At 38.0% G+C, this 23,775-nt stretch overlaps 1 protein-coding gene across 1 annotated transcript in view; it reads left to right on the plus strand.

The window, feature by feature from the left end:
* TRHDE (thyrotropin releasing hormone degrading enzyme) overlaps positions 1-23,775 on the plus strand; it is a gene marked incomplete at both ends in the record, with an annotated part of 216,780 nt that overhangs the window by 71,663 nt on the left and 121,342 nt on the right. The window contains 2 exons of the mRNA XM_082497583.1: positions 17,288-17,442; positions 22,832-22,945. Coding sequence (XP_082353709.1) covers positions 17,288-17,442; positions 22,832-22,945 — 269 coding nt within the window. The remainder of the gene's footprint in view (positions 1-17,287; positions 17,443-22,831; positions 22,946-23,775) is intronic.

The following is a 23,775-nucleotide window of genomic DNA, read 5'->3' on the forward strand; positions in this document are numbered from 1 at the left end:
TCAAATAGCAGTTCCTTGTGTAGTGTATAGCTGTGGCAAGAGCCGAAAGTGCTTTTTGATAAACATGTGTTTCATTTTTTTCTTGCTGGCAGGGTAGCTGGTATTCCTGAAGCCCCTAGTAATTTGTCTCTGTGGATGACTATCTTGGTCATCACTGTAATACCTGCAAGCTGACATGAAGCTGAACTCCCAGGCAGAGCAGACAGCAAGGAATGTACTGAGATCATGCATGGTAATGCAAAGTGCAGTACGTTTCCTATCGTCTTTGAGGAAGGATGCATTGTATGTCTTTTAAACAGCTATTGAAGCTTTGAAGAAGAAGAAAATTGGGATTGGACTGTCCATAAAGAACTAGTCACAGATGTGGATTTTTATTCCAGATAGCCAGAGGAGGTTCAGCACCTTTGAAGGTATTAAACAAAACCAGCCTTGCTTGTTTTAGCTCTATTGAAATTCAGACAAGGGGGAAAAAAATCAATGTTTGCTAAATGAGGGAGAACAAACGTGGCTTTAAGAGTGAAATATCTTCTTGGGGAGCATCAAAATAATAGCATGAAAAAAAACCAAAACAAACTGTCCTCTTACAGAAATACTGTAATGTGCTTTTCATCAAGTAAAGCAATGAGATAAGGAGAGGGTTCTTCCACTGATATGATTGTTATTGTTTAATTTAAGGCAGTATATTTTTAATGCTTGCACCAAGAAAGAATCCCCCAATTCTCCTTTGGTTTTATTTGTCCTCTTCTGCATCTCTCATTTGCATTCTTAGATGTCAGTGAAGTGGTAGGCTTTGATCTTCCACGTACTTAATCACTTGCTTTAAGCAAATCCTTAGTCCTTTTGAGTCTGATTTACATTTGAACCACCACTGTTATACATGGTTCCAGCACTGAAAAGGGACCAGGAACCACATGAAAACACTGTTGCATTCAGGCTGTTTTATAGTGTGTCTTTAGAAGGAGAAGATGATGTCTTCAGTGTAAAGGAGAACTTGGTTCACAGACTTCAGTGTGAATCTTGCATACTTTCAGTGCAGATGATTTGATTACTTGGGGTGCTGGCTTACTAAGTTCACTAGAGAACTGTGGTGGTTCTTTGCAGGGTATTATTAAGATTTTTAAGAACACTGCTGTGGTGCACATTGAATTATCTGTGTAGTCTGAACTGTGTTGATAGAAGCTAGAAAAAAAAAGACTTTCTAGATTCAAGGACTATGAAATCCTGATCCCATACCAGTTGTTCTTTTGTGCCTTCTATTATACTGAAGATCTTGCAGGTTATTCTCCTTCTTCTAGTAGACTTTGCAATACTTATTTTGTGCAAGTTATGCTTACATTTTCTGAAAAGAGAAGCCTTTATGCTCTTTCCTAGTCTTCATCAAACATTACTGATGCAGCAAAATCTTTAATTGGATTATTTTAAGTGGAATGATCAGAAATTGTTTTTTCTGTAAATAATAATGAAGCAAGATGGTATGGAAAAATTATAATTCTAAAAGAGAAAAGTCGTCATAATAGAAACACTTTAAAATGAAAACTATATTATTCTAATGTAAATTATTCATAGGTTATCAAGTTTAGATGAGGTTTGTGAACCTAACTTTGTTATGGTTCTTTAATATGACTTTAATGTTTAAATCTATGATGCAGGGAATGAAATTCTACTCGGGGAAACCATTCTGGTTTCTGTATAATTGGAAAAGTTTATGTATTCAGTGGGCTAGCAGTACTGAGAGCAGACATTTATCTCCACGGCTTTGTAATACCACATTATAACATGGGGCATAGACAAGGTTGTGCTTGGACAAGTAGTGGTCTTTTAGGAGAAGACCATGCTCCATCTCTTTAAGTCTGTTTCTTGTTGCCAATAAAAGAGCTGATGGGGAAGGTTCTCAGCTTCTGTTACCTAGTAGGTGCAATTTGTCGTACTGAATTTCTGTCTGCTTTAGTTTCACCTTACTCACATTCCATTTTTTATGGCTTCTTTTGCTAGTAACTTCAGTTTTGCCTTCAAGATCTTTGCTGCTCATGTGGTCATTGAATTCTCTTTGCCACTGCCTTTTATGTATATAGTTTGATCTCAAACACAACTTCACCATGTAAAACTATTCCTTCAGTAATCCTCAAGCTATGGTTCTCCCAAGGTTTTATTACTTTCCAGAGTTCCTGAGAACTTCTCTGCAGCTCTTCTGGCTACATAAAGCTCTTCATAAAGGCAAGGTGTATGAACATCTAAAGTGTTGACATCTGTAGTTAGTAACCAAACAGTTGCTGAAGTGAGTTATTTCAATACCTCATGAATCTTCAGCTCCTTCAACTCTTTATACTTGAGTAGTGGAAAAGATGGGCTTTTCCACAGGTTTTTTGTTTCCTCTTGTTCTATACATTGAAGATATGCAAAACCTCATTGGAATGAGTCTGAAGAATTGCAAGTGTGTCCTAGCAAGGTGTGTTCAAATAAGCGTAATTAAATCACATGCTCAGGATTAAGCCTGTATTCTCTTTCTGCCTTCATTTGTTCCCTCTTTTCTTCATGCTCTCAAAATGTTTCTCCTGTTTGTATTCATAGTCCCTTCGGCAACATTTCCTCAGCTTCTAGGCCCTTACTTACTGGCTGCCTCAGACAAATTTTTCATTTCTTTGACTTGTTTCTCAGTTTGTCTGTCTGTGTTTCTCATCTATTTCAACTGTGTCTCTCAAGCCTTCTGGCAATACTTTTCAGCTTTTCCCACTGCATTTCTTGGTACTCTGAGGCAGGATCTTTCAGTTCCATCAGCACTGAATCTTCGTTTCTTCAGAAGTAATCCAGTCTTTTTTTTTAGCTCAAGCTAGTGCTTTTCTGGTGTTCCAAGCTACCTTCTTAGCTCTTTGGTCATCACCCTGAAATGGGTGAAAGGCAAAACATCTGGAGAAGAAGTAGGAATAGGCTCTTTGTCTGCAGTTCTTATGGATGTTGAGTGCAAAAAAAAATAATTTCATTTGGACATGACAAGATTTTCGTGTTTGCTCCAGAGTAGCATTCTGAGTAAAACATGCCTGCTAACAGAAAGATATTTTACAGCAAAAATATTACTAAAAATGTACAAAATGCTGTTATTTAAAACATAATTTAAATCGGGTTTTTCAAAATTTAAATCAAATTTTAAGCATAAAATATTCTCTTTTGAACTCGGATTGTAAATTGTAGCAGATTTTTGGGGGCCTGACTGACCTGTGTTCTTTCATGCTGCTGTAAATTTGAGGTAATATTCAAACAGTTTACTGTTCCACTGAAGTCTGAAGGAATGACAAACTACTAAATTTGGAAAAGTAATTTGCTAAATCCCATTAAAAAATAATGTTGAAGTGTTGTATCAGTTTTGGGTAGTTATATCTTCTTGTGCTATTAGAATAATAAAGTTTTGTTTATGTTGATGTATTCTGTTTACTTTAGTTCCATGACTCGTTCAACATAGAGTTGAAAAACCAGGAAAGCTGACTCTCCTTTTTCGATTTATGTTGAAGAACTAAATGGAGGGGGTGAGATTTATTAGTTCGGAAGTTAAAAAGGACATACTGACTGAAGAAATTGGTTTAATTCATGCCCTATAGATAGCAGCAACAGGTGATATATCAACAGAATGGTTGTATTGCAACTCCAGATGTAGGTAGTTCTACATTACAGATTATTAGACGTTGATGCTATTGCTTTATTTGTTGTAATACTCTTGTTCCTGGGTTTTTATTATCCTGCCTGGCTTGACCTCCTTCCAACCTCATTTCCTTGTCAAGAGCTGACCAATACTGTCTTCATGTGCCTGAAGTGAGGTCCTCAGATGGGAATGCTGGGCTGGAGGTCTGTGCTAGAAGAGAGAGGTCATGAGAGGAGGACTGTGCTCACAGACTACAGTGCCAGCCTTTACTGAAGTCTGTAGCATGGGATGGTGTTCCTGTGGGTCAGGTCTCAGCCCTAGGAAAATGAGGTTGGTAAAGAGCATAAAGAATAGTGAAGAGAGACCCTGGCTCCACCCATAGCCTCCAGTTAGGAGGCACATAGCCTCCAGCATTGAGTCACCAAAAGATGCCTTAGAAGCAGCACCTTGCCTATAGGTTTAAATGCGGAAGTATGTTTTATGCATTACATTAAATCCAGTATGTTCTGTCTACGTAGATATGTCTAGACCCTCCTGTTCTGACCAGAACATAGACTTTGAGTCCCTGCCTGTAATAATTTTGTCCGGGAAGCAGAACCACTTACTGCTAAAATTCTCAGTGTCTGGTCTTTCTTCTTCAGCTAAAACTCAATAATAATGTAACAGGGGCATTCAGATTACACAAATTTCACCCATCATTTAACCAGTTTTTTTAACTGTACTCAAAAGCTAAACTTAGGGAAAGTGTACAATTAATCTCTGAACTGCTCAAATTTATGAGTTTACCATAAAGTACTGGTATTATGCCTATGTGGAGGTCGTTAATTCATTGTGGTGTCTCAGGAGTGATTGCTTAGGTTTTTTTTGATTGCCTTATTACTTTCCTTATTTCTGCATATTTTTAGGGAACTGTAGAAAGTGTGCGTCTCTATCTTCAGTAAATACTTGTCTGGAGTGACAGCGATATGCTGCCTTGGCCGTCCTATCCTAAAAGCATTGATTACTTTCTGAAAGGCTTCAGTTCTCTGGCAGTCATGGGCCATATTTTCTCTGATAAGAACCTTTTTTGTTGGTGGTATAGAGAGTATCTAGCTCTGGATTTTTTTCCCTGCCTGTGTGTCAGTTAATCCAGAGCACTTGTCTGATTTGCTAAAACTGCAAAGATTTGAACAAGGATTCATACATTTTAAACACACCAAAAAAATCTCTGTTGTATATTCTAGAAAAAAGGGGAGATTTTCTTACCATTTTTTAACAAGAAACAAGGTCTCTTTGAAGCAGGTTATTTGTGCTATATTAGGGATGTTCCTTCTCTGCTTGAATATTGACTTCCAAATTTTTGTTAGTGACCATGACAGTGGTCTCTAGTTTAAACTATATATGGGTTTCATGCATAAGTGTATGTACCCTGATGGGGTGCACCCATGAATGCTGAGGGTCCTGGCTGATGTCATTGTGAGGCCACTTTCAATTATCTTTAAAGGCCATGACAATTGGGACAGGTATCTGAGGAATGCAAATGTCCCTCCTATCTTCAAGAAGGAGGACCCAGGGAACTACAGGCCAGTCAGCCTCACCTTGATCTCTGGAATGGTGATGGAACAACTAATCTTGGAAACCATTTCCTGGCACATGGAAGGACAAGACAGCGACTGGGAACAGTCAGCGTGGATTTGTGAAGGGGGCAGTCATGGTTGACCAATCTGATAACCTTCTCTGATGAAAGACTGGCTTGGTAGATGAGGGAAGAGCAGTGGATATTGTCTACCTGGACTTTAGTAAGATTTTTGTCACTGTCTTCCATAAGATCCTTGTAGACAAGCTGATGAAGTATGAGCTAGATGAGCAGACAGTGAGGTGGATTGAAAACTGGCTGAAGAGCTGGGCCTAGACAGTGATAATTAGTGGTAGGAGGTCTAGTTGGGGCCCAGTCACTAGCAGTATACCCGAGGGGTCAATGCTGGGTGCAGTCCCATTCAACATCCTCATTAATGATCTGGATGGTGGGTGTACCCTTAGCAAATTTGCAGATGACACAAAACTGGGAGGAGAGGCTGATGTACTGGAGGGTTATGCTGCCACCCAGAGGGAGCTTGACAGGCTGGAGAAATGGACTGACAGGAATCCCACGAAGTTCAACAAAGGGGAGTGCTAAGTCCTGTGCCTAGGAAGGAACAACCTCATGCACCACTATATGCTGGAGGCCGACCGGCTGGAAAGAAGCTTTTCAGAAGGGAGCTGGTGGACGTGAAGTTGACCATGAGCAAGCACTGTGCCCTTAAAGCAAAGTATGCTAATGGTGTCCTGGACTACATTAAGAGGAGTGTTGCCAGCAGGTCAAGGAAGTTGATCCTTCCCCTCTTCTCAGCACTGGTGAGGCCACATGCGGAGTGCTGTGTCCAGTTCTGGGCTCTACAGTACAAGAGACACATGTAGCTACTGGAGAGAGCCCAGTGAAGGGCCACAAGGATGATTAAGGGACTGGAGTATCTCTTCTATGAGGAGAGGCTGGGAGAGCTGGGATTGTTTGGCCTGGAGAAGAGAAGGCTCAGGGAGGAATCTCATCAATGTGTATAAATACCTGAAGGGAGGGTGCAAGGACGATGGTGCCAGGCTCTTTTCAGTGGTGCCCAGTGACAGGATAAAGGGCAATGGGTACAAACTGAAACACAGAAGGTCCCATATGAACATCAGGAAATGAAACATGTTTTTTCAGTGAGGGTAGCTGAGCACTGGCAGAGGTTGCCCAGAGAGGTTGTGGTGTTCCAATCCTTGGAGATATTCAAAAAGCTGTCTGGACACAGTCCTGTGCAACAAGTTCTAGAGGGCCCTGCTTGAGCAGGGGGTTTGGAGAATATGACCTCCATAGGTCCCTTTCAGTCTCCTATTCTGTGATTCTGTTAGAGTACTGCACTGATACCGCATTAAAGGTACTTGAAGAATTTAGTTTTAAGTTTCCTGTCAGACCATTTCTAAATTGGCTGTGGGGTTACAGGGTCATCTCTTTATTTAACTCTTTCAGTTCTTGTTGCTTTTTCATGGACTTTTCCAATGGCTTTAAATGGGATTTCTCATTAGTGCTTACAGTAGTTGTTAATTAAAAAAAATACATTTTACACAAATTTGGTCACCTAATCCATTATTCCAAGGAATCTCAGTATCTTTTCTATTGGCTAGACATGATGATGATGCTCTCCTTGTGGTTTACCTGTCTACTTTTGTGCATTAAGAACATATAAGAACATACTTCCAGCACAGTGCTTCCATGTGTGCCCTTTATGGGGTTGGGTTGGGTTTTTTTTGGTTCAGTTTTAGCTTGGCATTTTTTTAATCTTTGCAAAGTTGTCCAAAGCCTCTTGGCACTCTCTCTTCCTGGTTTTTCCTCAGATGAAGTGTTACTGTGTAAAACTTGATACGCTGTCTGTGCCATCACAAGATGAATGCATAACCTTTACAAATGGCATCTACCAGAATTTTGCATATTCATCTAACATAGAAATATTTGACATCCATGGTCTTTCAAAATAGCTCCCCTTGTAGGCAATAAAAATAAGTTCCAATTTTACATGGTTTCTTCCTTGTGCAAAAGCAAGGGAAGACATACCTTCTTTACGTCATCTCACTTATTAGGTCTTGTAGTTTTCTTATTCTGCTCTGTGACTTCGAGAGCAGTGAGGCTGCAGTGGAGATCAGTCACTGCAAGCCCGGTGCTATCCCAAAGTGATTCATTACTGGTGTGTTAGCATTACTGGTCTCAGTTAGCAGGTAGTAATGAGCTGCATACATTTTATTCTATTTAGATCTTTGTATAATGCAGGTAAAGATTGATAGAGAATGTAAGCTCCAATAGAGGTCACATTACACACTGAAAAATGCAAATGAATTACCAAAGGGAGGGGGGAATGTTTTTATCCCCTCATTGAAGTAGGAAGCTGCTTACCAGCCAGTTTAGTATGGAAGATAGTTTCTGGTCTAACAAACAGATATTTGCATATCTAAGGAAGTGAACAAGCGCTATTAAGAAAAATGGACAGACTGTGTCTTAAAAATGGGGGAAGCAGAATGAGTCAGGATGAAAGATGAAGTCTGCTTAGATCTCAGGAACATTTCAAAGGTGAGATTGGTAAAAGCCTGTTGTGGTTTAACCAAGGGATGTGCAGGAATATGAAGATCTAAGAGGGGGCGGAGGACTCCACCTGAAAGTGCTTGATGAGAAGTTAATCTCTTGCAGATGAATTCTTAGACCAGAACTTCTGAATAATTTTGTGATGATAGGGAAAACACAAAAATAAAAGGTGTGCACAAGGACCGGAGCCGTGATTGCTCGCTTGTCAGTGCCAGCTCAATCTGGATGTAAGCATGGATGAGCGGAAACACATTTAGCATAGATTTTGACTATTTGGTGGTAATTTTTGTAAGCATTCATTACAGCATTGTCTGTTTTGAAAGTTATTGATAAAATTTGTTACCGATTTTTGAACTTTTGGCTTAAATGTGATTTAAGGGAACTAACAAGGCATATTTTATAGAAAAGTGTGGCAATACCATCATAAAACTACCCAGGAAATACTAATAGGAGTTGGTGTTGTTGTCATCATCCCCTTTGTCAATATAGTCACTCCATTGGTGGAGGGAAGAGATTAATCCATCACTTTTCCAATATTTCTTCTCCCACGCTGAAGAGGACTGTCGCTTGTCCGGGCTGTCATTGTGCGTGCAGCTCCACATGTTCTCTGAGCTCTGCATGATTTTCTGTCTTGGGTTTCTTTCCTGGTGGGATATTGGATTATCAATCTTACTCACTGTGTCAGCGATCTGTCTGATCTCTATAAACTTTGTTGTGGACTGGATGGCTTCTGCTGTTTGTCAGGCTCTGCTTTTCCTTCTTTCCGAGTCTCCTGGTAGTCTGTTGTTGAAATAGTTGTCCCAGGTCTGTCACAACCTCTTCTGTTCTCAGCTCTTGCTAGCTCCTTGCCAAACTTCAGTAGTACAGTTCAGTTTGTATCAGTCAGCAGCCTCTCTTTAGTGTGTGTTAGGTTTTTTTTGTAGTTCAGATTAAAAACATAATTTTCTAGCATTTTATTTTTACATGGTTTGCAGTAGTCTTCCATTTTGTAACACGTTTTCATGTTTGGTTTCTATTCTCTGAGTTAATTGAAACTATTCAACACTTCAAGTATATCTGAAACGACAACTGTCAGAAATAAGGCTACTTTCTAATTATTGCCTTTCTCTTCGCTGGTACCTATTGCTTCCAGGTGCAGAATAAAGCACCGCTTCCATCTCTTCCCATTGTTTCCTATGCTCAGAGAGATTTTCAGCTCTGGTGGAGGTTTCAGCTACTCTTTTCCGTCCTGTTTCTTTCTTTTAATTCCTTTTGTTCCCCACTGCTGATAATCATGTGGGGTTCAGTAATAACTCTGGGCTCAAGATGCTTTAAAAAGACCCTCTTTATTCAGAGACATATTACTGAGCGGAGCCCATTGCTCAACTTTCCTACACCAGGGAAGCAAAGCTGCTTAGAGGTTCGGGTCCTGGCATTGCGTTTTACTGTGGGAAATCTGGAGTAACTGTGTAGAGAAGAATGATTATTATTTATTTATTTATTTATTTTTACTGTCACCATCTTGCACGCCTGCGTTTAACTGTGATGTTACCTTTTCACCTGTGATGGTAACAGCACATTTCTGGCAGCCTGTGCCCATGCTGACCTGGAACAGAATGAACGTGTAAACTCATTTAGTTGAATCTCTCCAGGATATCTAAATGCACCAAGAAGTTCAACTTTGACTTTTGCATTTTCGTCCCATCAGTCTGTCGGAGTGTTCCTGTGAGTCTCTTGTAAGGGTCAGTATGGATTTTGTGACAAGGCTTTGTTTAAGTTTTACATCCTCGGGCGCGAGCTGGGAAGGGAGAGTGTGGGCTTGCATGAGAACAGAATGAATCCTCTGTTACTTGTGTTTCTCTAGAATTCAGGATGATGCTCTTTTTGTGATACGTCACATAAAGTTAGTGATTCTTAGTGTATTGAATAAACCGATGAACAGATAGATACATGCCGTCTTTCATCAGAAACGTGCTCTGATAACTTCTTTAAGTCTTATACTAACAAATCAGCAAGAGGAGAGCAAATATTTTTATTAAGATAGTAAAAATTTACCCTAAAGTAATATTCTCTATAGAATTTGCAGAAGAATGTAAGATAAACTTCATTTTAGGTCTTAGGATAAGCAGGAAGACCTAAAACCAGTATCTGTTGAGCTATCCAGTACAGTCCATTTGGATTTCTTCATCTTACTCTGGAGGAGAGAAATAGATACAGTCCCCACAAAAGCATTGCCTTCAGATGTAGTGCATATGATTAGCTATATTGTAATTTATTTCCAGGTGGAATGTTGCGATAAATATTTTTGAGACACTGGTAATGTGAGACGCCTGCCTGTCTTCCCAAAATTCCTATTTCTACTTTCACTGCTAAACTGTGCCCATCACTTGTGAATATGATCTCACTTCAAAGCAGACATAAAATAGGTAAATCCGCGTATATAGAGTGTTGTACTAATGGAAACATTAATGTCTTAATTACTCTGATGCAAATCGGTTTTAGGAATGGCAGATTAAAAGGTTTATTTTACCTCATTGTTATAATTCTTAAGTGGTATGGATTTCTGGAGTTTTCTGTGTACTCGCACCTTGGTTTTGCATTTAAGGGAGGGAATGTGGCAGTGGCACTTGATCATTTTCTTTGCGGCAGTATTCATACTGGGAGTGCTCAGTAATCAGTGGCATGTTGTTTTCAGCCGTAGAATCCTCATGCTCTATTAACTGTGGTGGTAGGAAAATGGCTGTTGGCAATTTTCCATCATGTCAGTGCTCTTAGTATTTACGTTAGAAACAGTATTTATGAAGGCAACAAATGTCTTCCTGTTTTTTTCCTCTCTCCAGATCTTTCGGTGTTGAGAATTGGAATGTATTTTCTCTGTTCAACTGTTGCGGATATACTGTGAGGGATGCACATACAGTAGTACCCCTGTAACTTGGAGTAACAGAATCCTGAGCTGATTTCAGTCTGTGTCTCAATTTGTTCTGTGTAACTCTTCATTCTAATGTATGTCTTAGTGTAGAATACCCACATTAGACTAAAGGCTGGAAAAAAGGTTTATAAATATAAAGAAGCTTTGTGAAAGATTTTTTTTTTTTCCCCTCTTGTTTGTTACTGTCAGGAATTCATAATGATCTGTCCAGGTATTATTTAAAAGAAAGGCATTGTTCATGTAGAGATCGATACAACCAAGATGATACCTAATTCAGCCTCAGCAGGTGATTGCATTAATTTTTCATTTTAATATTGAATCATTTGGTATACTTTGAAATAACAAAGCAATGATCAGGATTGGGATTGGGATTCAGAAAACTGAAAGCGATTTAATAATATGCATGTCAAATAAAATCAACGGGTTTCTATTTTATTTTTCTTAAACTGTAAACTAGCCATCGCACAGTGACAAGGCTCATCAGTTGCTTAAAAAAATGGTAGTTTTTCTTTCTATAGTACTGCTTATTCTCCCCCCTTACCCTCCCCAGCTTTCTTTTTCACATTTTTTCCCCCTCTTGGATCCTTAAGTATTCATGTTGCATTAAACATCTGCTATTTGTATCAAACACTCTGAAAATCCATCCATTGGTTATGTCAGTTAATGTTAAGTAATACTTTGTACAGCAATAAGAAGCAATAAAAACCCCAGCAATAAACTGCTGTGTGTCAGTGATTTCTCGTCAGGGTCTGCAACAAGCCATTTGATTTGACTGAAATAATGGCAAAGAGTTTTAGACCTTTGCATTAACTCTGCAGGCTAACGTCCGTGTGGGTTGGGAAGTGTCATGCTTACAGAAAGATATTGGTGGTGTAGTCCCAGAGAGAAAAAGTGATGGGTGCCAGAATAAGCATTTGGGTAAACAGAAATGTTAGTTGAAGAGTTCCCATGGGCCTGTCATCCAGGTTTTTGCGATTTCTGTACGTTTGAATATTTTGCGTGTACTGAGAGAAGATAGGAAAATACTATTAACTAGTAGTTTAAATAAAGGTAATAGTTAAAAGACAGCTAATTTAGGGTACCTAGGTCCTAAATGCCAAAGTGAGATACATGTTTCCTGAAAACTAAATCATTTCAGTACTTAGTATTTTCTAGAAATGGGGCATTTCAAAGGGTCTCAAGGTGAACATTCAAATCCGTTAGTTGTGTTTCGTTCTGCTGTTGCAGTCAGTTGAAGACATTCCTGTCGTCTTCAGAGACGCTTTCACCAAGTCCTGCGATACTTGGGTTTTTTTTGTCTCTCTCCCCCCCCCCCCCCCCCCAAGTAACTCTTTAAGGGGATGAAAGTATATACAAGGAAAACTTGGTTTTCCAGCACAAGCTTCTCTGTCATATACCAAGCAAATAGTGCAGAAAAGAAAGTTTTTCAGTAGCCAGTTTAGATATTTCTTGTAAGTACTGTTATCAGTAGTTCTTTATCAGTAGAAAATTTGGATATTTCTTACAATAACTACTGTTTTGCATATTGTTTTTCAACCAGAGCTGTCACTTTTTGTAGTTGGCTTGTTTCTTAAAATCTGCATAAATCACTAAATGGTATTAAATGTTACGGAAAAGCACCTTCTACTTATTCTTAGTAAAAGAAATGGCTTTGATTAAGGAATCTGAGTGGCAGAAATATAATCTCTGTTCGTAAATAGTTCTTTTTCTTTTTTGTACACCAACATTAATTTAAGAAACTGCACAAGACCTTTAGAGAGATTTAATAAAGCTATTGATTGCATTATGCAGCATTAAGAAAGGGCAAAACCATACTTTGGGTTTTCATTTGTCAAGACTAAAATAAACTGGTATGAGTCCATGCTTTCTCTTAGTTTGTTGAAATTGTTGTCAAAAAAGTAAAATACCTGCTAGCAAGAAATCTACACCTGAAATCTTGAAGAAAGCCTCTCTGAAGAAATTAATGAAAATAATGTTGTGAGAGGCATGCAGGTAAATGCAAATTATTTTTATAGTGTCATTTTTGTAATAAAAATAGGAATTATAAGGGAAAACCATGGAGTTCATGGAGTGAACAATTTATCTCTGTGTACCTCCTGGTTCTATTAAGGAAACTGTATGTGTAAAGATGCTTGACAGAAAATTCTTGTTTCTCACTGTAAGTTCTCATTTACAAGTTGCAGTGTTTCAGGGCTCTCAGATTTATTTGGGAGACTTAATCATATACGATAACAGAAAATTTGTGGAAATTGTTCACACATTTAGTTATTTATTCTTTTTTCCCCCCTTGTAGGTGCTTTTTATCTTCTACCTTGAGTATTAGAAATTTAGTAGTCATATGTTCTGCAGGATCTAGCCCTTGGTTACATTTCAACCAGCACCTAAACCAAATAAAATTACAGTACATAATATTAGTAAGTGTGTTCATGTGTGTGGATGTCTGTCTGTCTGTGTTCGTACGCACACTCATATGTATAATAAGGATGTGTATCTGTTACATCAGTATCCTCATTGGACTTCAAACTGAAGTGGTTAAACAAAGTGGAATGATAGTGGTGGAAACGGTGCTTTGATGGTTGTAAAAGAGTAAGATGATAAAGGAGGGGGGAAGGACCCCCAGATTCGGTGTGCTCTGCATGAGAGAGTTGGATCTCATTTTGCATTTAATCCTATTCAGTTCTAATCCTCCTCTCATTTAAAGGAAGAGTGATGTTTGCAGTTGTGTGGTTTGTGGAATTTAATGGTTTTTAAGGGTGTCTAGAAAGTACTATAACTGAGTGGGGGGAAAAGGAAAAAACCAGTATCATTTGTTCAAATTACACAAATACTAACTTCATAGATAAAAAACATCGAATGTTTATTCTCTTTGTGCCCAAATTAAGTGTTAATTTGCTAATTTCTATTTTGCACTGTGATGATTCTGCTAATAATATCAGACAATAATATTTTGATGTAAGCTCACATGGTTATGATGCCTTAATTAAGCATTTGGAAATTGTACATAGCTGAACAGCTTCTTCTGTTTTTGTAACTTGAAATGTTTGTCACGATAGATTCACACAGAAATAGATTTAAAACCTGTCCAAATGCTATCCTTGTATTCGAATAATTGTACCAGTATAGTATGTTGGTGTGAAGTTCCAACACGTTTTTGTCCTGATGGCTTTTCTGCTGATTTTATTTTAGCTGTATAGTTTTTACTTCTTGGTCATGAATTTAGTCTCTGTGAAGGCCAAGAGGTGGCAACCCTCTATTATTCCAGCGGTACACGGGACTCTGTGCACTGCTGTATCAGGAAATCTCAAGTAACAGTTTTATGATGTATGAGGATATTATTCTCTGCAAGCAATAACGCACATTTCTATTTCCCCAGCAATATCCACATAATCAAACATTCACAAGTGCTTTACAAAGAGTTTAATTAAATAGTGTGCAGAGTAACTGGATGCAGCATGCTCACAAGCTGTTATATATTCAGTAGTTCACATTTTGCAGTTAGTACAGAACACTTTTGAGCAATACAATGTGTGAATGATATTTCTGTCAAAACGTACATCATCGCCCCTCCTTTTGTACCTTGCTCCTTAAGAATTACACTAAAACCTTAACAGATGTCACCTCCAGGACCACAGGATACCTTTCTCAGTGCTCTAATGGTGTAATAAACAGAGGGAAATACAAATTCTCATGTTGCGACTTGAACATAAAACATTGTTCCTCTGAATTCAAACGTTTATGACTCCCCAGAGAAAGATATAGGTCATTGTGTCTTTTACCACAAAGCTAGGTGTGTTTGGAATTTTATTTAAAGGTAGTAGAAATTTGTGCAGCAATCAAGACCAAGCACTGAAGAATTTCATTTCTAAATTAACACCAAGACTGGACATTCAGAGTTCAGAAGTGGACAATGAGAAGCAAGAGATTTCTCATTTTGTAATACCGAGTATGTTCGGAGTCCCTTCTGTCAGTCACTGGAGAATAAAGAAAATCTCTTCTTTGGCATTAAAGTGCAGTGCATCAGACCCTGCACGAGGAAGAGGCAGGAGCGTGTTCGTATGTTGTAGTACACTTCTTAATTCATTCAGCATTACTTGGTATGCTCGTGTCACCTGCAGGGATTAGCATTCTGGAAACCAACAGGGTTATCTATTATGTTTTGTTTGGTCTGTTCAGAAAAGCCCTTTAAGCATTAGCCGATGCATAAGAGGAGTTTCCAGGCTTGCAGAGCCACAGGGCTGTGTTGGATGAAAGTGATTTAGAATATCCCTCTGCGGTTGTCTACCTGCAAGGCAGTTAGCCGTCCATCAGATCGGAAGGTTTTATTGGTGTGTCAGTGCTATAAAGTATCGGTCTAAACCAGCAGACCAGTATCAATGACACAAATAGTGAAAGACAGTCTATAATTAGCCTGTAAAGGTGTTTAGTATGAGACCTCACCCTAGTTTCCTAGTTCCACAGTTGTTCCAGTTTATTACTCACTGACACTGTCAAAATCTGTCCATTAGGACTGGCAAGAAAGACCAAAAACTACAAATGAACCCAAAGGAGAGAAAGGAAACAAAAGGATCAGTTAAAAGTAGGGAACTAATTTTATTTTCATGCTAGTTCTCTTTTGGTGTTGCTTCGCTTATTTGGGGGGAATTGCTGAAAACTCAATTGATGTAAATAAGAACAGAGTCCCTCTGTATTCTTCTGAAGGTGCCTTTTGGAGGAAAGTTTAATTGCTGTAGGAGAAGTTACATCTCTCTATACAGACTTGAGCATGGGAGAGATCCCTGTTTAATGCGAATGAAGGTTTGCCATTAACTTCAGTGATTTCACCCAGTAGCATTTCTGTCCTTTTTTTTCATCTTTATCCCGTCTTTATATAGCAGACAGGAGTTTTTCATTTTGCGTGTCATTTGTAACAAATAGCAGTTATTCTAAAAAAACAGTACAGTTTGAGCTTCAACTGAAGAAGAAAAGGAAAGCGTGTAATTTTGAATTTACTTGCATGTCGAATCTTGAACACCATGTCTTGGATTTTTGCTTTATTGTCTTTAATTAGGCTCTTGTTCTAGTGTCTGCCTTTATATTAAAATATTTTTTTTTTGCCATTTGCAGTGTGTCTCTGTTTGCAATTTGGATATTTTCAGTTTGCTTGTATTTGGAAATAGCTGCTAGACTCTCCCTGTGCTTTTACTAGAAGTCTGGGATTTTTAGGCTTCTTGCAGCAGCCCCTTTTTGGGAGTGCTGGAATATATCCAAGTTCTCCATTCCTGGTATTTCAGTGGCAACTTCCTCTGAATCCCAAAGTAGAGCTCATGCTGTCGGGTTGTTCTCCAAGCCAGTTCTACCACACATATCAGCAAGCCAAAACAGACGAACTGAGGATATGTGTCAGTGCTGTGATGTAATTTAAAGTATTATTTAGAATAAGCAGGTCAAAATTTTCCTTCTTTGGGTTAGGAAGTCGGCCCAGAGACCTTTTATCCCACACAGGGGCATATCGCCTAGATGCATTTGTGTTGACTGTGAATGAACTTGCTTTGGAACCAGAAGTAATACAGCCAAATGAGAGCAGTGTGGCAGCCAGGCTAATTAATTAAGAAGCCAGGCTAATGACTCTGACTGGAGGGAGCACCATGCTGATGTGATAGTGTAGCTTCCAAAATTCTGTCTGATTTGTACACAGGTTGCACTGGGCGTCTTGGAGACATACAAGTTTTTTTCTGGGCTCTGTCAGATATTTTTGCTGTGAAGCAGCATTGTGTATTGGTTTTTTCCCTATGTCAATGTACTGTAATTTTAGATTTATTTCCAGACTGATAGTCAATTTTAGTTCCTTCTCAACCTTCTGCAGTAAGATTTTTCTAACACATGGATAGACATTGTAATACTGTCTTGTTTAACCTCATGCCACTGAGAAAAATTCCCCATTGCTTACTGCTTTTTTTTTTAACATGATGAAGTACTTGACCATCTTCTTCCTAATATTTTGTCACTTACTGAATACCAAACTGAAGTAATACTCCTGAAGTTGTGTATGGCACCATCGTTCCATCCTGCGGGGCTGAGAGGTGGCTGTCAGCAGTCCTCAGAGGGTGCACGCTAGCACCTTGTTTTGTAAGAACTGGTGATTCTGAACAGTTTGACATCTTTCTGATTGTTATGAAACATATTTCTTCAGTGCTCCCCTTAATGTCAGTCCTTACATACAGTTTGATGTATAAGATCTTCATGAAGGATTCACTTTAATGAAAAGATAAAAAATACTTGCGGTAAAAGTCTGTGTTACTCCATTGATATGGGATAGTAAACTTGAAAAGCAGTCTCAAACCCAGAAGTAAATCAACAAGATATTGTAAATAAGATGGATTCTGCATAGAAGTCTGCAATTAGAAATACTAAGTACGGTGTTACAGCAATAACATAGTAATCATATTTGAACAGATAGTGGTGTAAGATAGAAAATGAATACTTTATTAATGGTTCCTAAATAACGTTACTAGAGAGCGGAAATTAAGTTTTTTTTTTACATGCATGTTATTTAAAATGCTTTTAGTGATCATTTATGGCCTTACAATAGGTCTTCAGCAGTGCCGCTCCCACAAGGAGTTAACGTGTATTTTTCTATTTCTAGATCTGTTAGCTGTGCCTAAGCATCCATATGCTGCTATGGAGAACTGGGGACTGAGTGTTTTTGTGGAGCAAAGGATACTGCTAGATCCAAGCATTTCTTCTATATCATACCTGCTGGATGTCACCATGGTCATTGTACATGAGCTATGTCATCAGGTATTGAAGGTGTTCAGATATTTGACATTAATGTCAGGAACCATGCATTCCTTTTCAGAATTGAAAATGGATTTGTGTTGTTCACGTAAACAGCTGCAACTTTTATTGTAACTGGAGTCCGAATTGTACGGACATCTGTAAGACGCATCACTACAATGCAGAAACTGGGAAGACTCAAAATGGGGGTAGAAGAGAAAATTAGTAGCAATGAACAACTTCCCTGTCTTCTGTATGATTATATTCTGTATATTTGCATGTGAGTGTGGTGTTGGTGTGTAGACTGAACACGTTGATAACTGTAGAAAATGATTTATTGCAGAACTGTAGCAGATTCACGCTGAGTTTCATGTTCATGTCAAAAAATACTTGGATTAAATCAATTTGGTAGTCTTCTTCCCTCAGTATACACATACTTCCATTTTCTTTTTCTTTTCTTTTTTTTTTTTTTAATTTGGTATTGACCCTCTGTTCACTAATGCTGGATAATTGAGTCGTTAAGTATACAGAAACTTTTGTACCAATAAGAAAAGTTTGTGATAAACCCATATTACAATTTATTTTACATTTCTTCCATCTTCTTATCTCAAGCTAAACACATTATGAGTGTTTAGTAATATTGAGTTGAACGCAAATGTTATTGAAGAAATTTGCTACAGGGGCAGGAAACCCTTCTTGCACTCATAAGAAGCATAATTATAGCCTTCAGGTTAAAATGAATAAAATCCTACTGTGTAATCAGCATGGCTTACATCTGTGACTTTACACAGTATTCTTTAAAAGGCAATGCAAATTCTTAACACTTTCTGCATATAAAAAGTACTATATAAAAGGGAGCCTTTATAATGGAGTTCTAGTAGATGAACCTGGAAATAATAATGTTTGGTTCATATTCATGTTTCACATTAAATCTGTCGATGAAGTCCTCAACTACAACGTGAAATTTTTATTGAAAGTTATTGCTCGTTTGTTCTCAATACCATCATCTGATTTTGTTATATGCTCTTTATCGTGCAGTACAATAGAGTAGCACACGGTTCAGCTAGAAAAATTACAGTGCCTTAGGAATCAGGTGTGGAAAACACCTATTAGGTCATCAAATCCCAGCTCCCAAGTCCTGGCTCCTGTTAGTATTAGATTCTTCCGCGTGGTGTGTTTTGTGGTGCCGGGTTCAGTGCTCCTGATTACAGGGTTACGCCGCTTCCCTTAAAACCTTTTGATTAAATCTGATGGTTAATAACTTTTTCCGAGCATTCAGCTTAAGTCTTCCTTTTTCTGAAGTCATTCCATTACTTCCAGTTATTCTTTGCACTGCTTTAATAATTTCCTCTGCCTCCAAAACAATTTATACTTCACATGTGGGCAATTATCACATCAGTAACTTGCCAAGTTTGTTTATTTGATTTTCGTTGAAACCAAAGCCTTTTTACATTGTTCGGGGAGTATCAGAGGATCATGAAGTGGGTGAAAACTCTAGTTAGATTTATTTTAGGGTAGCAATGCAGTCATAGAGTGCTTTTAAGTGACCTTAAAAGTGCAAATGAGATTTACTTGGTGTCTGTGTTGGTATTACTTCGAGTGCTGTTTGCTTAATTAAAAGTATCTTCCTCCATTCATGTTGCTGCTGTTCCTGTTTTAGTACCCTGCAGAACAGGTCGTTGCTTACCTGCTTCACTGGATAACTAGACAAGATAGAAAATATTCAGGTGGCAGGAATAGTATTTCTATTTTTTAGATGCAGAATTGAGTCACAGAGAATATGTTCATCTGCAAATAGAGTTTACAGGGAGAAGCCCTCCAAAAGACAAGCCACAAAACATTCTCTAGGACCTCCATCACAGTATTGTCTTTATTCAGCAGTCTTTTTCTGCTTTTATTTTACCATACTCAGGAGCCCCTCAGGGAAGCTTTAGCTGTGGATAACATAGAGCAGGAACTGTAAACAATACTAGCTTAGCTGAAAATATATTGAACAGATACCAGGTTGGGTCCAGGATCTCATGCCTCTGCTATTTAATTGTTAATTATTCACTGCATTTTTAATCCTCTTTTGCTGTGTGTCATCTCACCTGCTGGTGGCACATGAACATTCCTCCCCTTCACTCATTTTTACACATAGAATAACAGAGGTTAACCAAAATCACTTCTGGCACATCCAAGAGTAGAATTCACGTCTCCGCTTTTACTTTTTGTTTATTGGTTCGTTTTAAAATTTCAGGTAAGAGGAAAGGGAACTCCCCTAAAATACATTTTTATTTATTTTTTTTTTTTAGAATTGTTATCATTTTCCTATTTTACCTGATTTTAAACCCATGACTTTGGGACTTACAGAGCATATCTGAGTGTGTAGCAAACTCTATGACACCCTCGTTACTTAGAGTAACACAGCAATTGCTTTGCTAATGTTGTTCCCAAGGTTAGAACAATCAGATGAATATTAAGAATTGGGATTGTTACCTCTAGATATGACTGTTTAAAATCAGAATTCCCAAGCCTGCTGGATATTAATGCTTGAGCACAATGTTCAGGACAGATAGAAAAAGAGAGACAGCATTGCAGAGGGACAAAGAAATTCTGTTGTTGTCAAAATACAGGTAAAAACCATGTAAGAAAGAATTTTACACCCACTTTCTTCACATGTGACTTTGTAATGCTTGACCAGATATTTATTTTAGTTACACATTGTAGGAGGAACACATTGAAATTACACTGGTAGCTTTAATCATATTGTAGGTTGGTAGTGCTTGATATTTCAGCTTAAGTATTCCTTTAGAACATTTTTAATTAAAAAAAAAGTAATAATTGGAAGAAGTGTTTTGACATAAAAGCTTCTCCTCTGAGCCCCAAACCACAAACGAGATATTGGTCAAAACACACATATTTCTAGCAGCTTAAGTTGATACCTCGAAATAATTACCATAATTTATTAAAATTATTAAGGTAATAATCAGTTTTATTTGCATATCACAGATCAGTCCCACCTACAGTCTTTGAGGAAGGAGTCATTTGAATTTATGCATTATGATTTTTTTGTGATAGTTTTCCCACCTGAGCACAAAACTTGGTGTGACAGATTGAGTTAAACAGGCATGAAAGCAGAAGGAAAATTAAAAATTTCTAAATCAGTGTTTGTTTTTTTTTTTTTTTTTTAAATAATCTGTAAAGAAAGCATATAGCAAAGAGTGTCCTTTCAGTGTGTGTATAAAATAAGTGTCTTCTGCATGTCAGGCTGAAGATAATATCTGAGGGAGGTGAGAAATTTATGTAATCGATACATTTCAATTCATTTTTCTTTTCTAAAATGAAAAGAAGTAACAATCTTCACTCCAGGCAAATAGTGTCCATAGTCAAATACCCAAATAAATAAACAATTACTTAAATAAATGAAGTGCTTCACTTAATGTTTTCCTTTCAAACATGTGACACCTAGGAAGATAATAGCCCCTTTCTGCTGGAAAATTTGGCTTCATTAATTGCAATCTCTGGGACTGCTCTGTCTCTGACATTCGTAACTGTCTCTGATACTATTCAAGACTAGTTAGGCACATTCCCTACTTTTTCATATTGGTTGCATGCTGTTTTAATGCCTTCTTCCTTTAGGTGGATAATTAAACAAATACTTTTAATTGTATCATTAATAAATAAGCTCACAAAAGAGTATAAGAAATTCTCTTTTTTGACATCATAAATTAATATTATAAGTTCTTTTGAGTTACAGGAGGGTGTATTATGAACTTTACAACCTTTATTTTTTTAGATCTCTCTGAAGACTGTTGCTGGTTTCATATTTGTTCAGCAGTCCTCTTGTAATTCGAGAAATAAACTCTCTGGTATTGTGTGTAGTCTGTTTGTCATTAGAAATCATTTAATCAACCTATTCTAGTATAAATATAACTTCCGTACTATTCTGGTAGTATGCTCCTCTTAACATTTCAAGTTGTGAAAAGTACATTATCTATATGAATGCTTTTCTGGTGTTCCTTGTCTTTTTGGGTAAATGTTCTTAAGATCAGGATCTATCCCTATTGGGCCTGTAGAGAGTTAATTTATGGATAGCCTTCAGTTAGATTATGACCACTGAGTGTCCATTAAGTTTAGTTTCACTTAGTGTGGGAATATGACTTTTGTCAACCTCATCTTTTCTCCCTAAATTCTTGAGTTGATTGTCAATGACATTCATTGTCACGTTTCGCTTCATTTTTCCGTTCAAATCCTATTTACTGGACATTGTGTGGCAATCTGGTAATCTCAGTTTCTGTAGTCAGTTCTTTGGAGCCCCTGTGTTCACTTCACTATGGATCCTCACCGCAGCATTGATCCTTCCCTGGCGCTATTCTCACTCCACAAAGACATGCACAGAAGCGAGACCTTTCATTCGGGTCCCAGACAAAGCCTTCAAATAAACCAACCGTCATGAAAGCAAACCGCTTACGGGCCAGCTCCGCTTTCTTTCGTTCCTCACTCTCATTACAGTGTCAGCAGCCGCTCCTCTGCTCTGACATGAGTCTCTCCCTCTGGAACACTTGTTTGCTGCTCCCTTTCTGTGTATTTTCAGAGCTTATTACTCCGCGAAAGCTCAAAATTATCTCTGTCGATTATGAATTAATCTCATTTCTAATCCCATTAAGAAAAAAAACTGGCAGAGAAATTTACTGAAACAAAGTTTTGGTATTTGTTTGGCAAAAAAAAAAGATGCTACAGAGAGAATGAAATATGTTTTTATAATAGTGTATGTGTTTCTCCTCTTACTACTGGTGCCATGGTAATCCAGGTTGCGCAGGGCCATTCCAGTCATTTAAACAGGGTCATCCATGAACAGAATTGATGATGCCTGTTTTCCTGTGAATTTTTGTCCTCGTTCCTCTTCCAGTGATCATCCCAGCTCTTCTAAAATCCCTCTGACACCCACATGTCCTGTACCGTGACAGGTTTGTGGCTGTTGATGGCTACTGAGGAGAATATCTAATGGCTGCGTTGTAGCCTTGCCCTCAGTTTAGGTCCTTCTTCTCTTTTCAGCTGCTGATTTTCATGTACTTTTGTAGGAGTTTAATGGTGAAGTTTCCAGGTAACGAATCAGATTACTCAAGTTAGAAGCCTTTTTCTGCCCATTGTGTATGTTAGTCCATTAAACCTAGGTAACTAAATAGACACTGTGGATACTCTCCTCAAGGCTGCTTCTCCCCTGCTTGTTCTTTTCTAATGTTTTGCTTCAGTAACTTGTGCATCCTGTAAAGGGTTAATTCATCAGTACATGAAAAAAACAGTTAATGAGTTTCAGTGGGTGGTATTTACTACTGTTTTTTATTAAAACTTGTGAAGAATGTGTTCTGTATAAACAAGATGTATGCAAACATGGGTTCATAAAGGTTGTTTATTTGAACTTTCTTTGCAGTGGTTTGGTGACCTTGTGACTCCGGTTTGGTGGGAGGATGTGTGGTTGAAAGAAGGTTTTGCTCACTATTTTGAATTTGTTGGGACAGACTACCTCTACCCAGGGTGGAACATGGTAAGTCTGTTTTATTTTGTTAATTTGGAGACTCCACAGGAAAGTTTCTCTCCTGTTTTACTCCTGCTTTTGTTATAGACAGGGACTGCTGAAAAATACCAAATGATGCATGCAAGTATCAGATGTCCAATGAAGCAAAATCACTAGGTGTGAAATAATTTGACAGCATTCCAAACGTGTAATCTGCAATTTATTACAAAAGAAAAAGGTCGTGTCTATCATAACCCAACATTAAAATAACTACTGTCTCTCTGCTCAGAAACATTTTGGATTAAAGCATTTATGATTTAACAGGGACCATTTTTTAAAGTATTCAGAATATTGAATTTTATCCACACACATGAGATAAATTGGAAAGAAAGGTTTCTCTAAAACATACCGTAAAACTAAGTATATTTTTTCTAACAGTATTCTGTTCTCCTATCCCAAAGTTTACTTTTTTTATCTTCCTGCTATTATTTGGCCATCTAGCAGTACATACTACATTTGATATAGGGGGAAATGAATTGAGAAGTAGGTTTCAGTAAGATTTCCAGCTGTACACAGTTGGACATGCTTTGTCAACTGGTGTGCAAATACTGGAGCTCTCCTGAGGGCAAACTGGAAAGAGCATGCTGGGACATTGTTTTGGAGTCCTTCTGAAATATGATGTCGCACCTAGTCAGGTCCTAGTTTATATCAACCGCTGTAGTCTAGAAATATGATGTTTATAAGAAAAAAAAAGAGACACAAGACCTCAGGACAAGGAAATTATGTGTGAGACCATGTTGAAGGTTGCTATATAGATTTTATTGTCCTTTGGAGAATTTTTTTCTGTTTGCTATCCCTTT

Source organism: Vanellus vanellus (assembly GCF_965231255.1).
Source record: "Vanellus vanellus genome assembly, chromosome: 1".
In the NCBI taxonomy this organism is placed as follows: Eukaryota; Metazoa; Chordata; class Aves; order Charadriiformes; family Charadriidae; genus Vanellus; species Vanellus vanellus.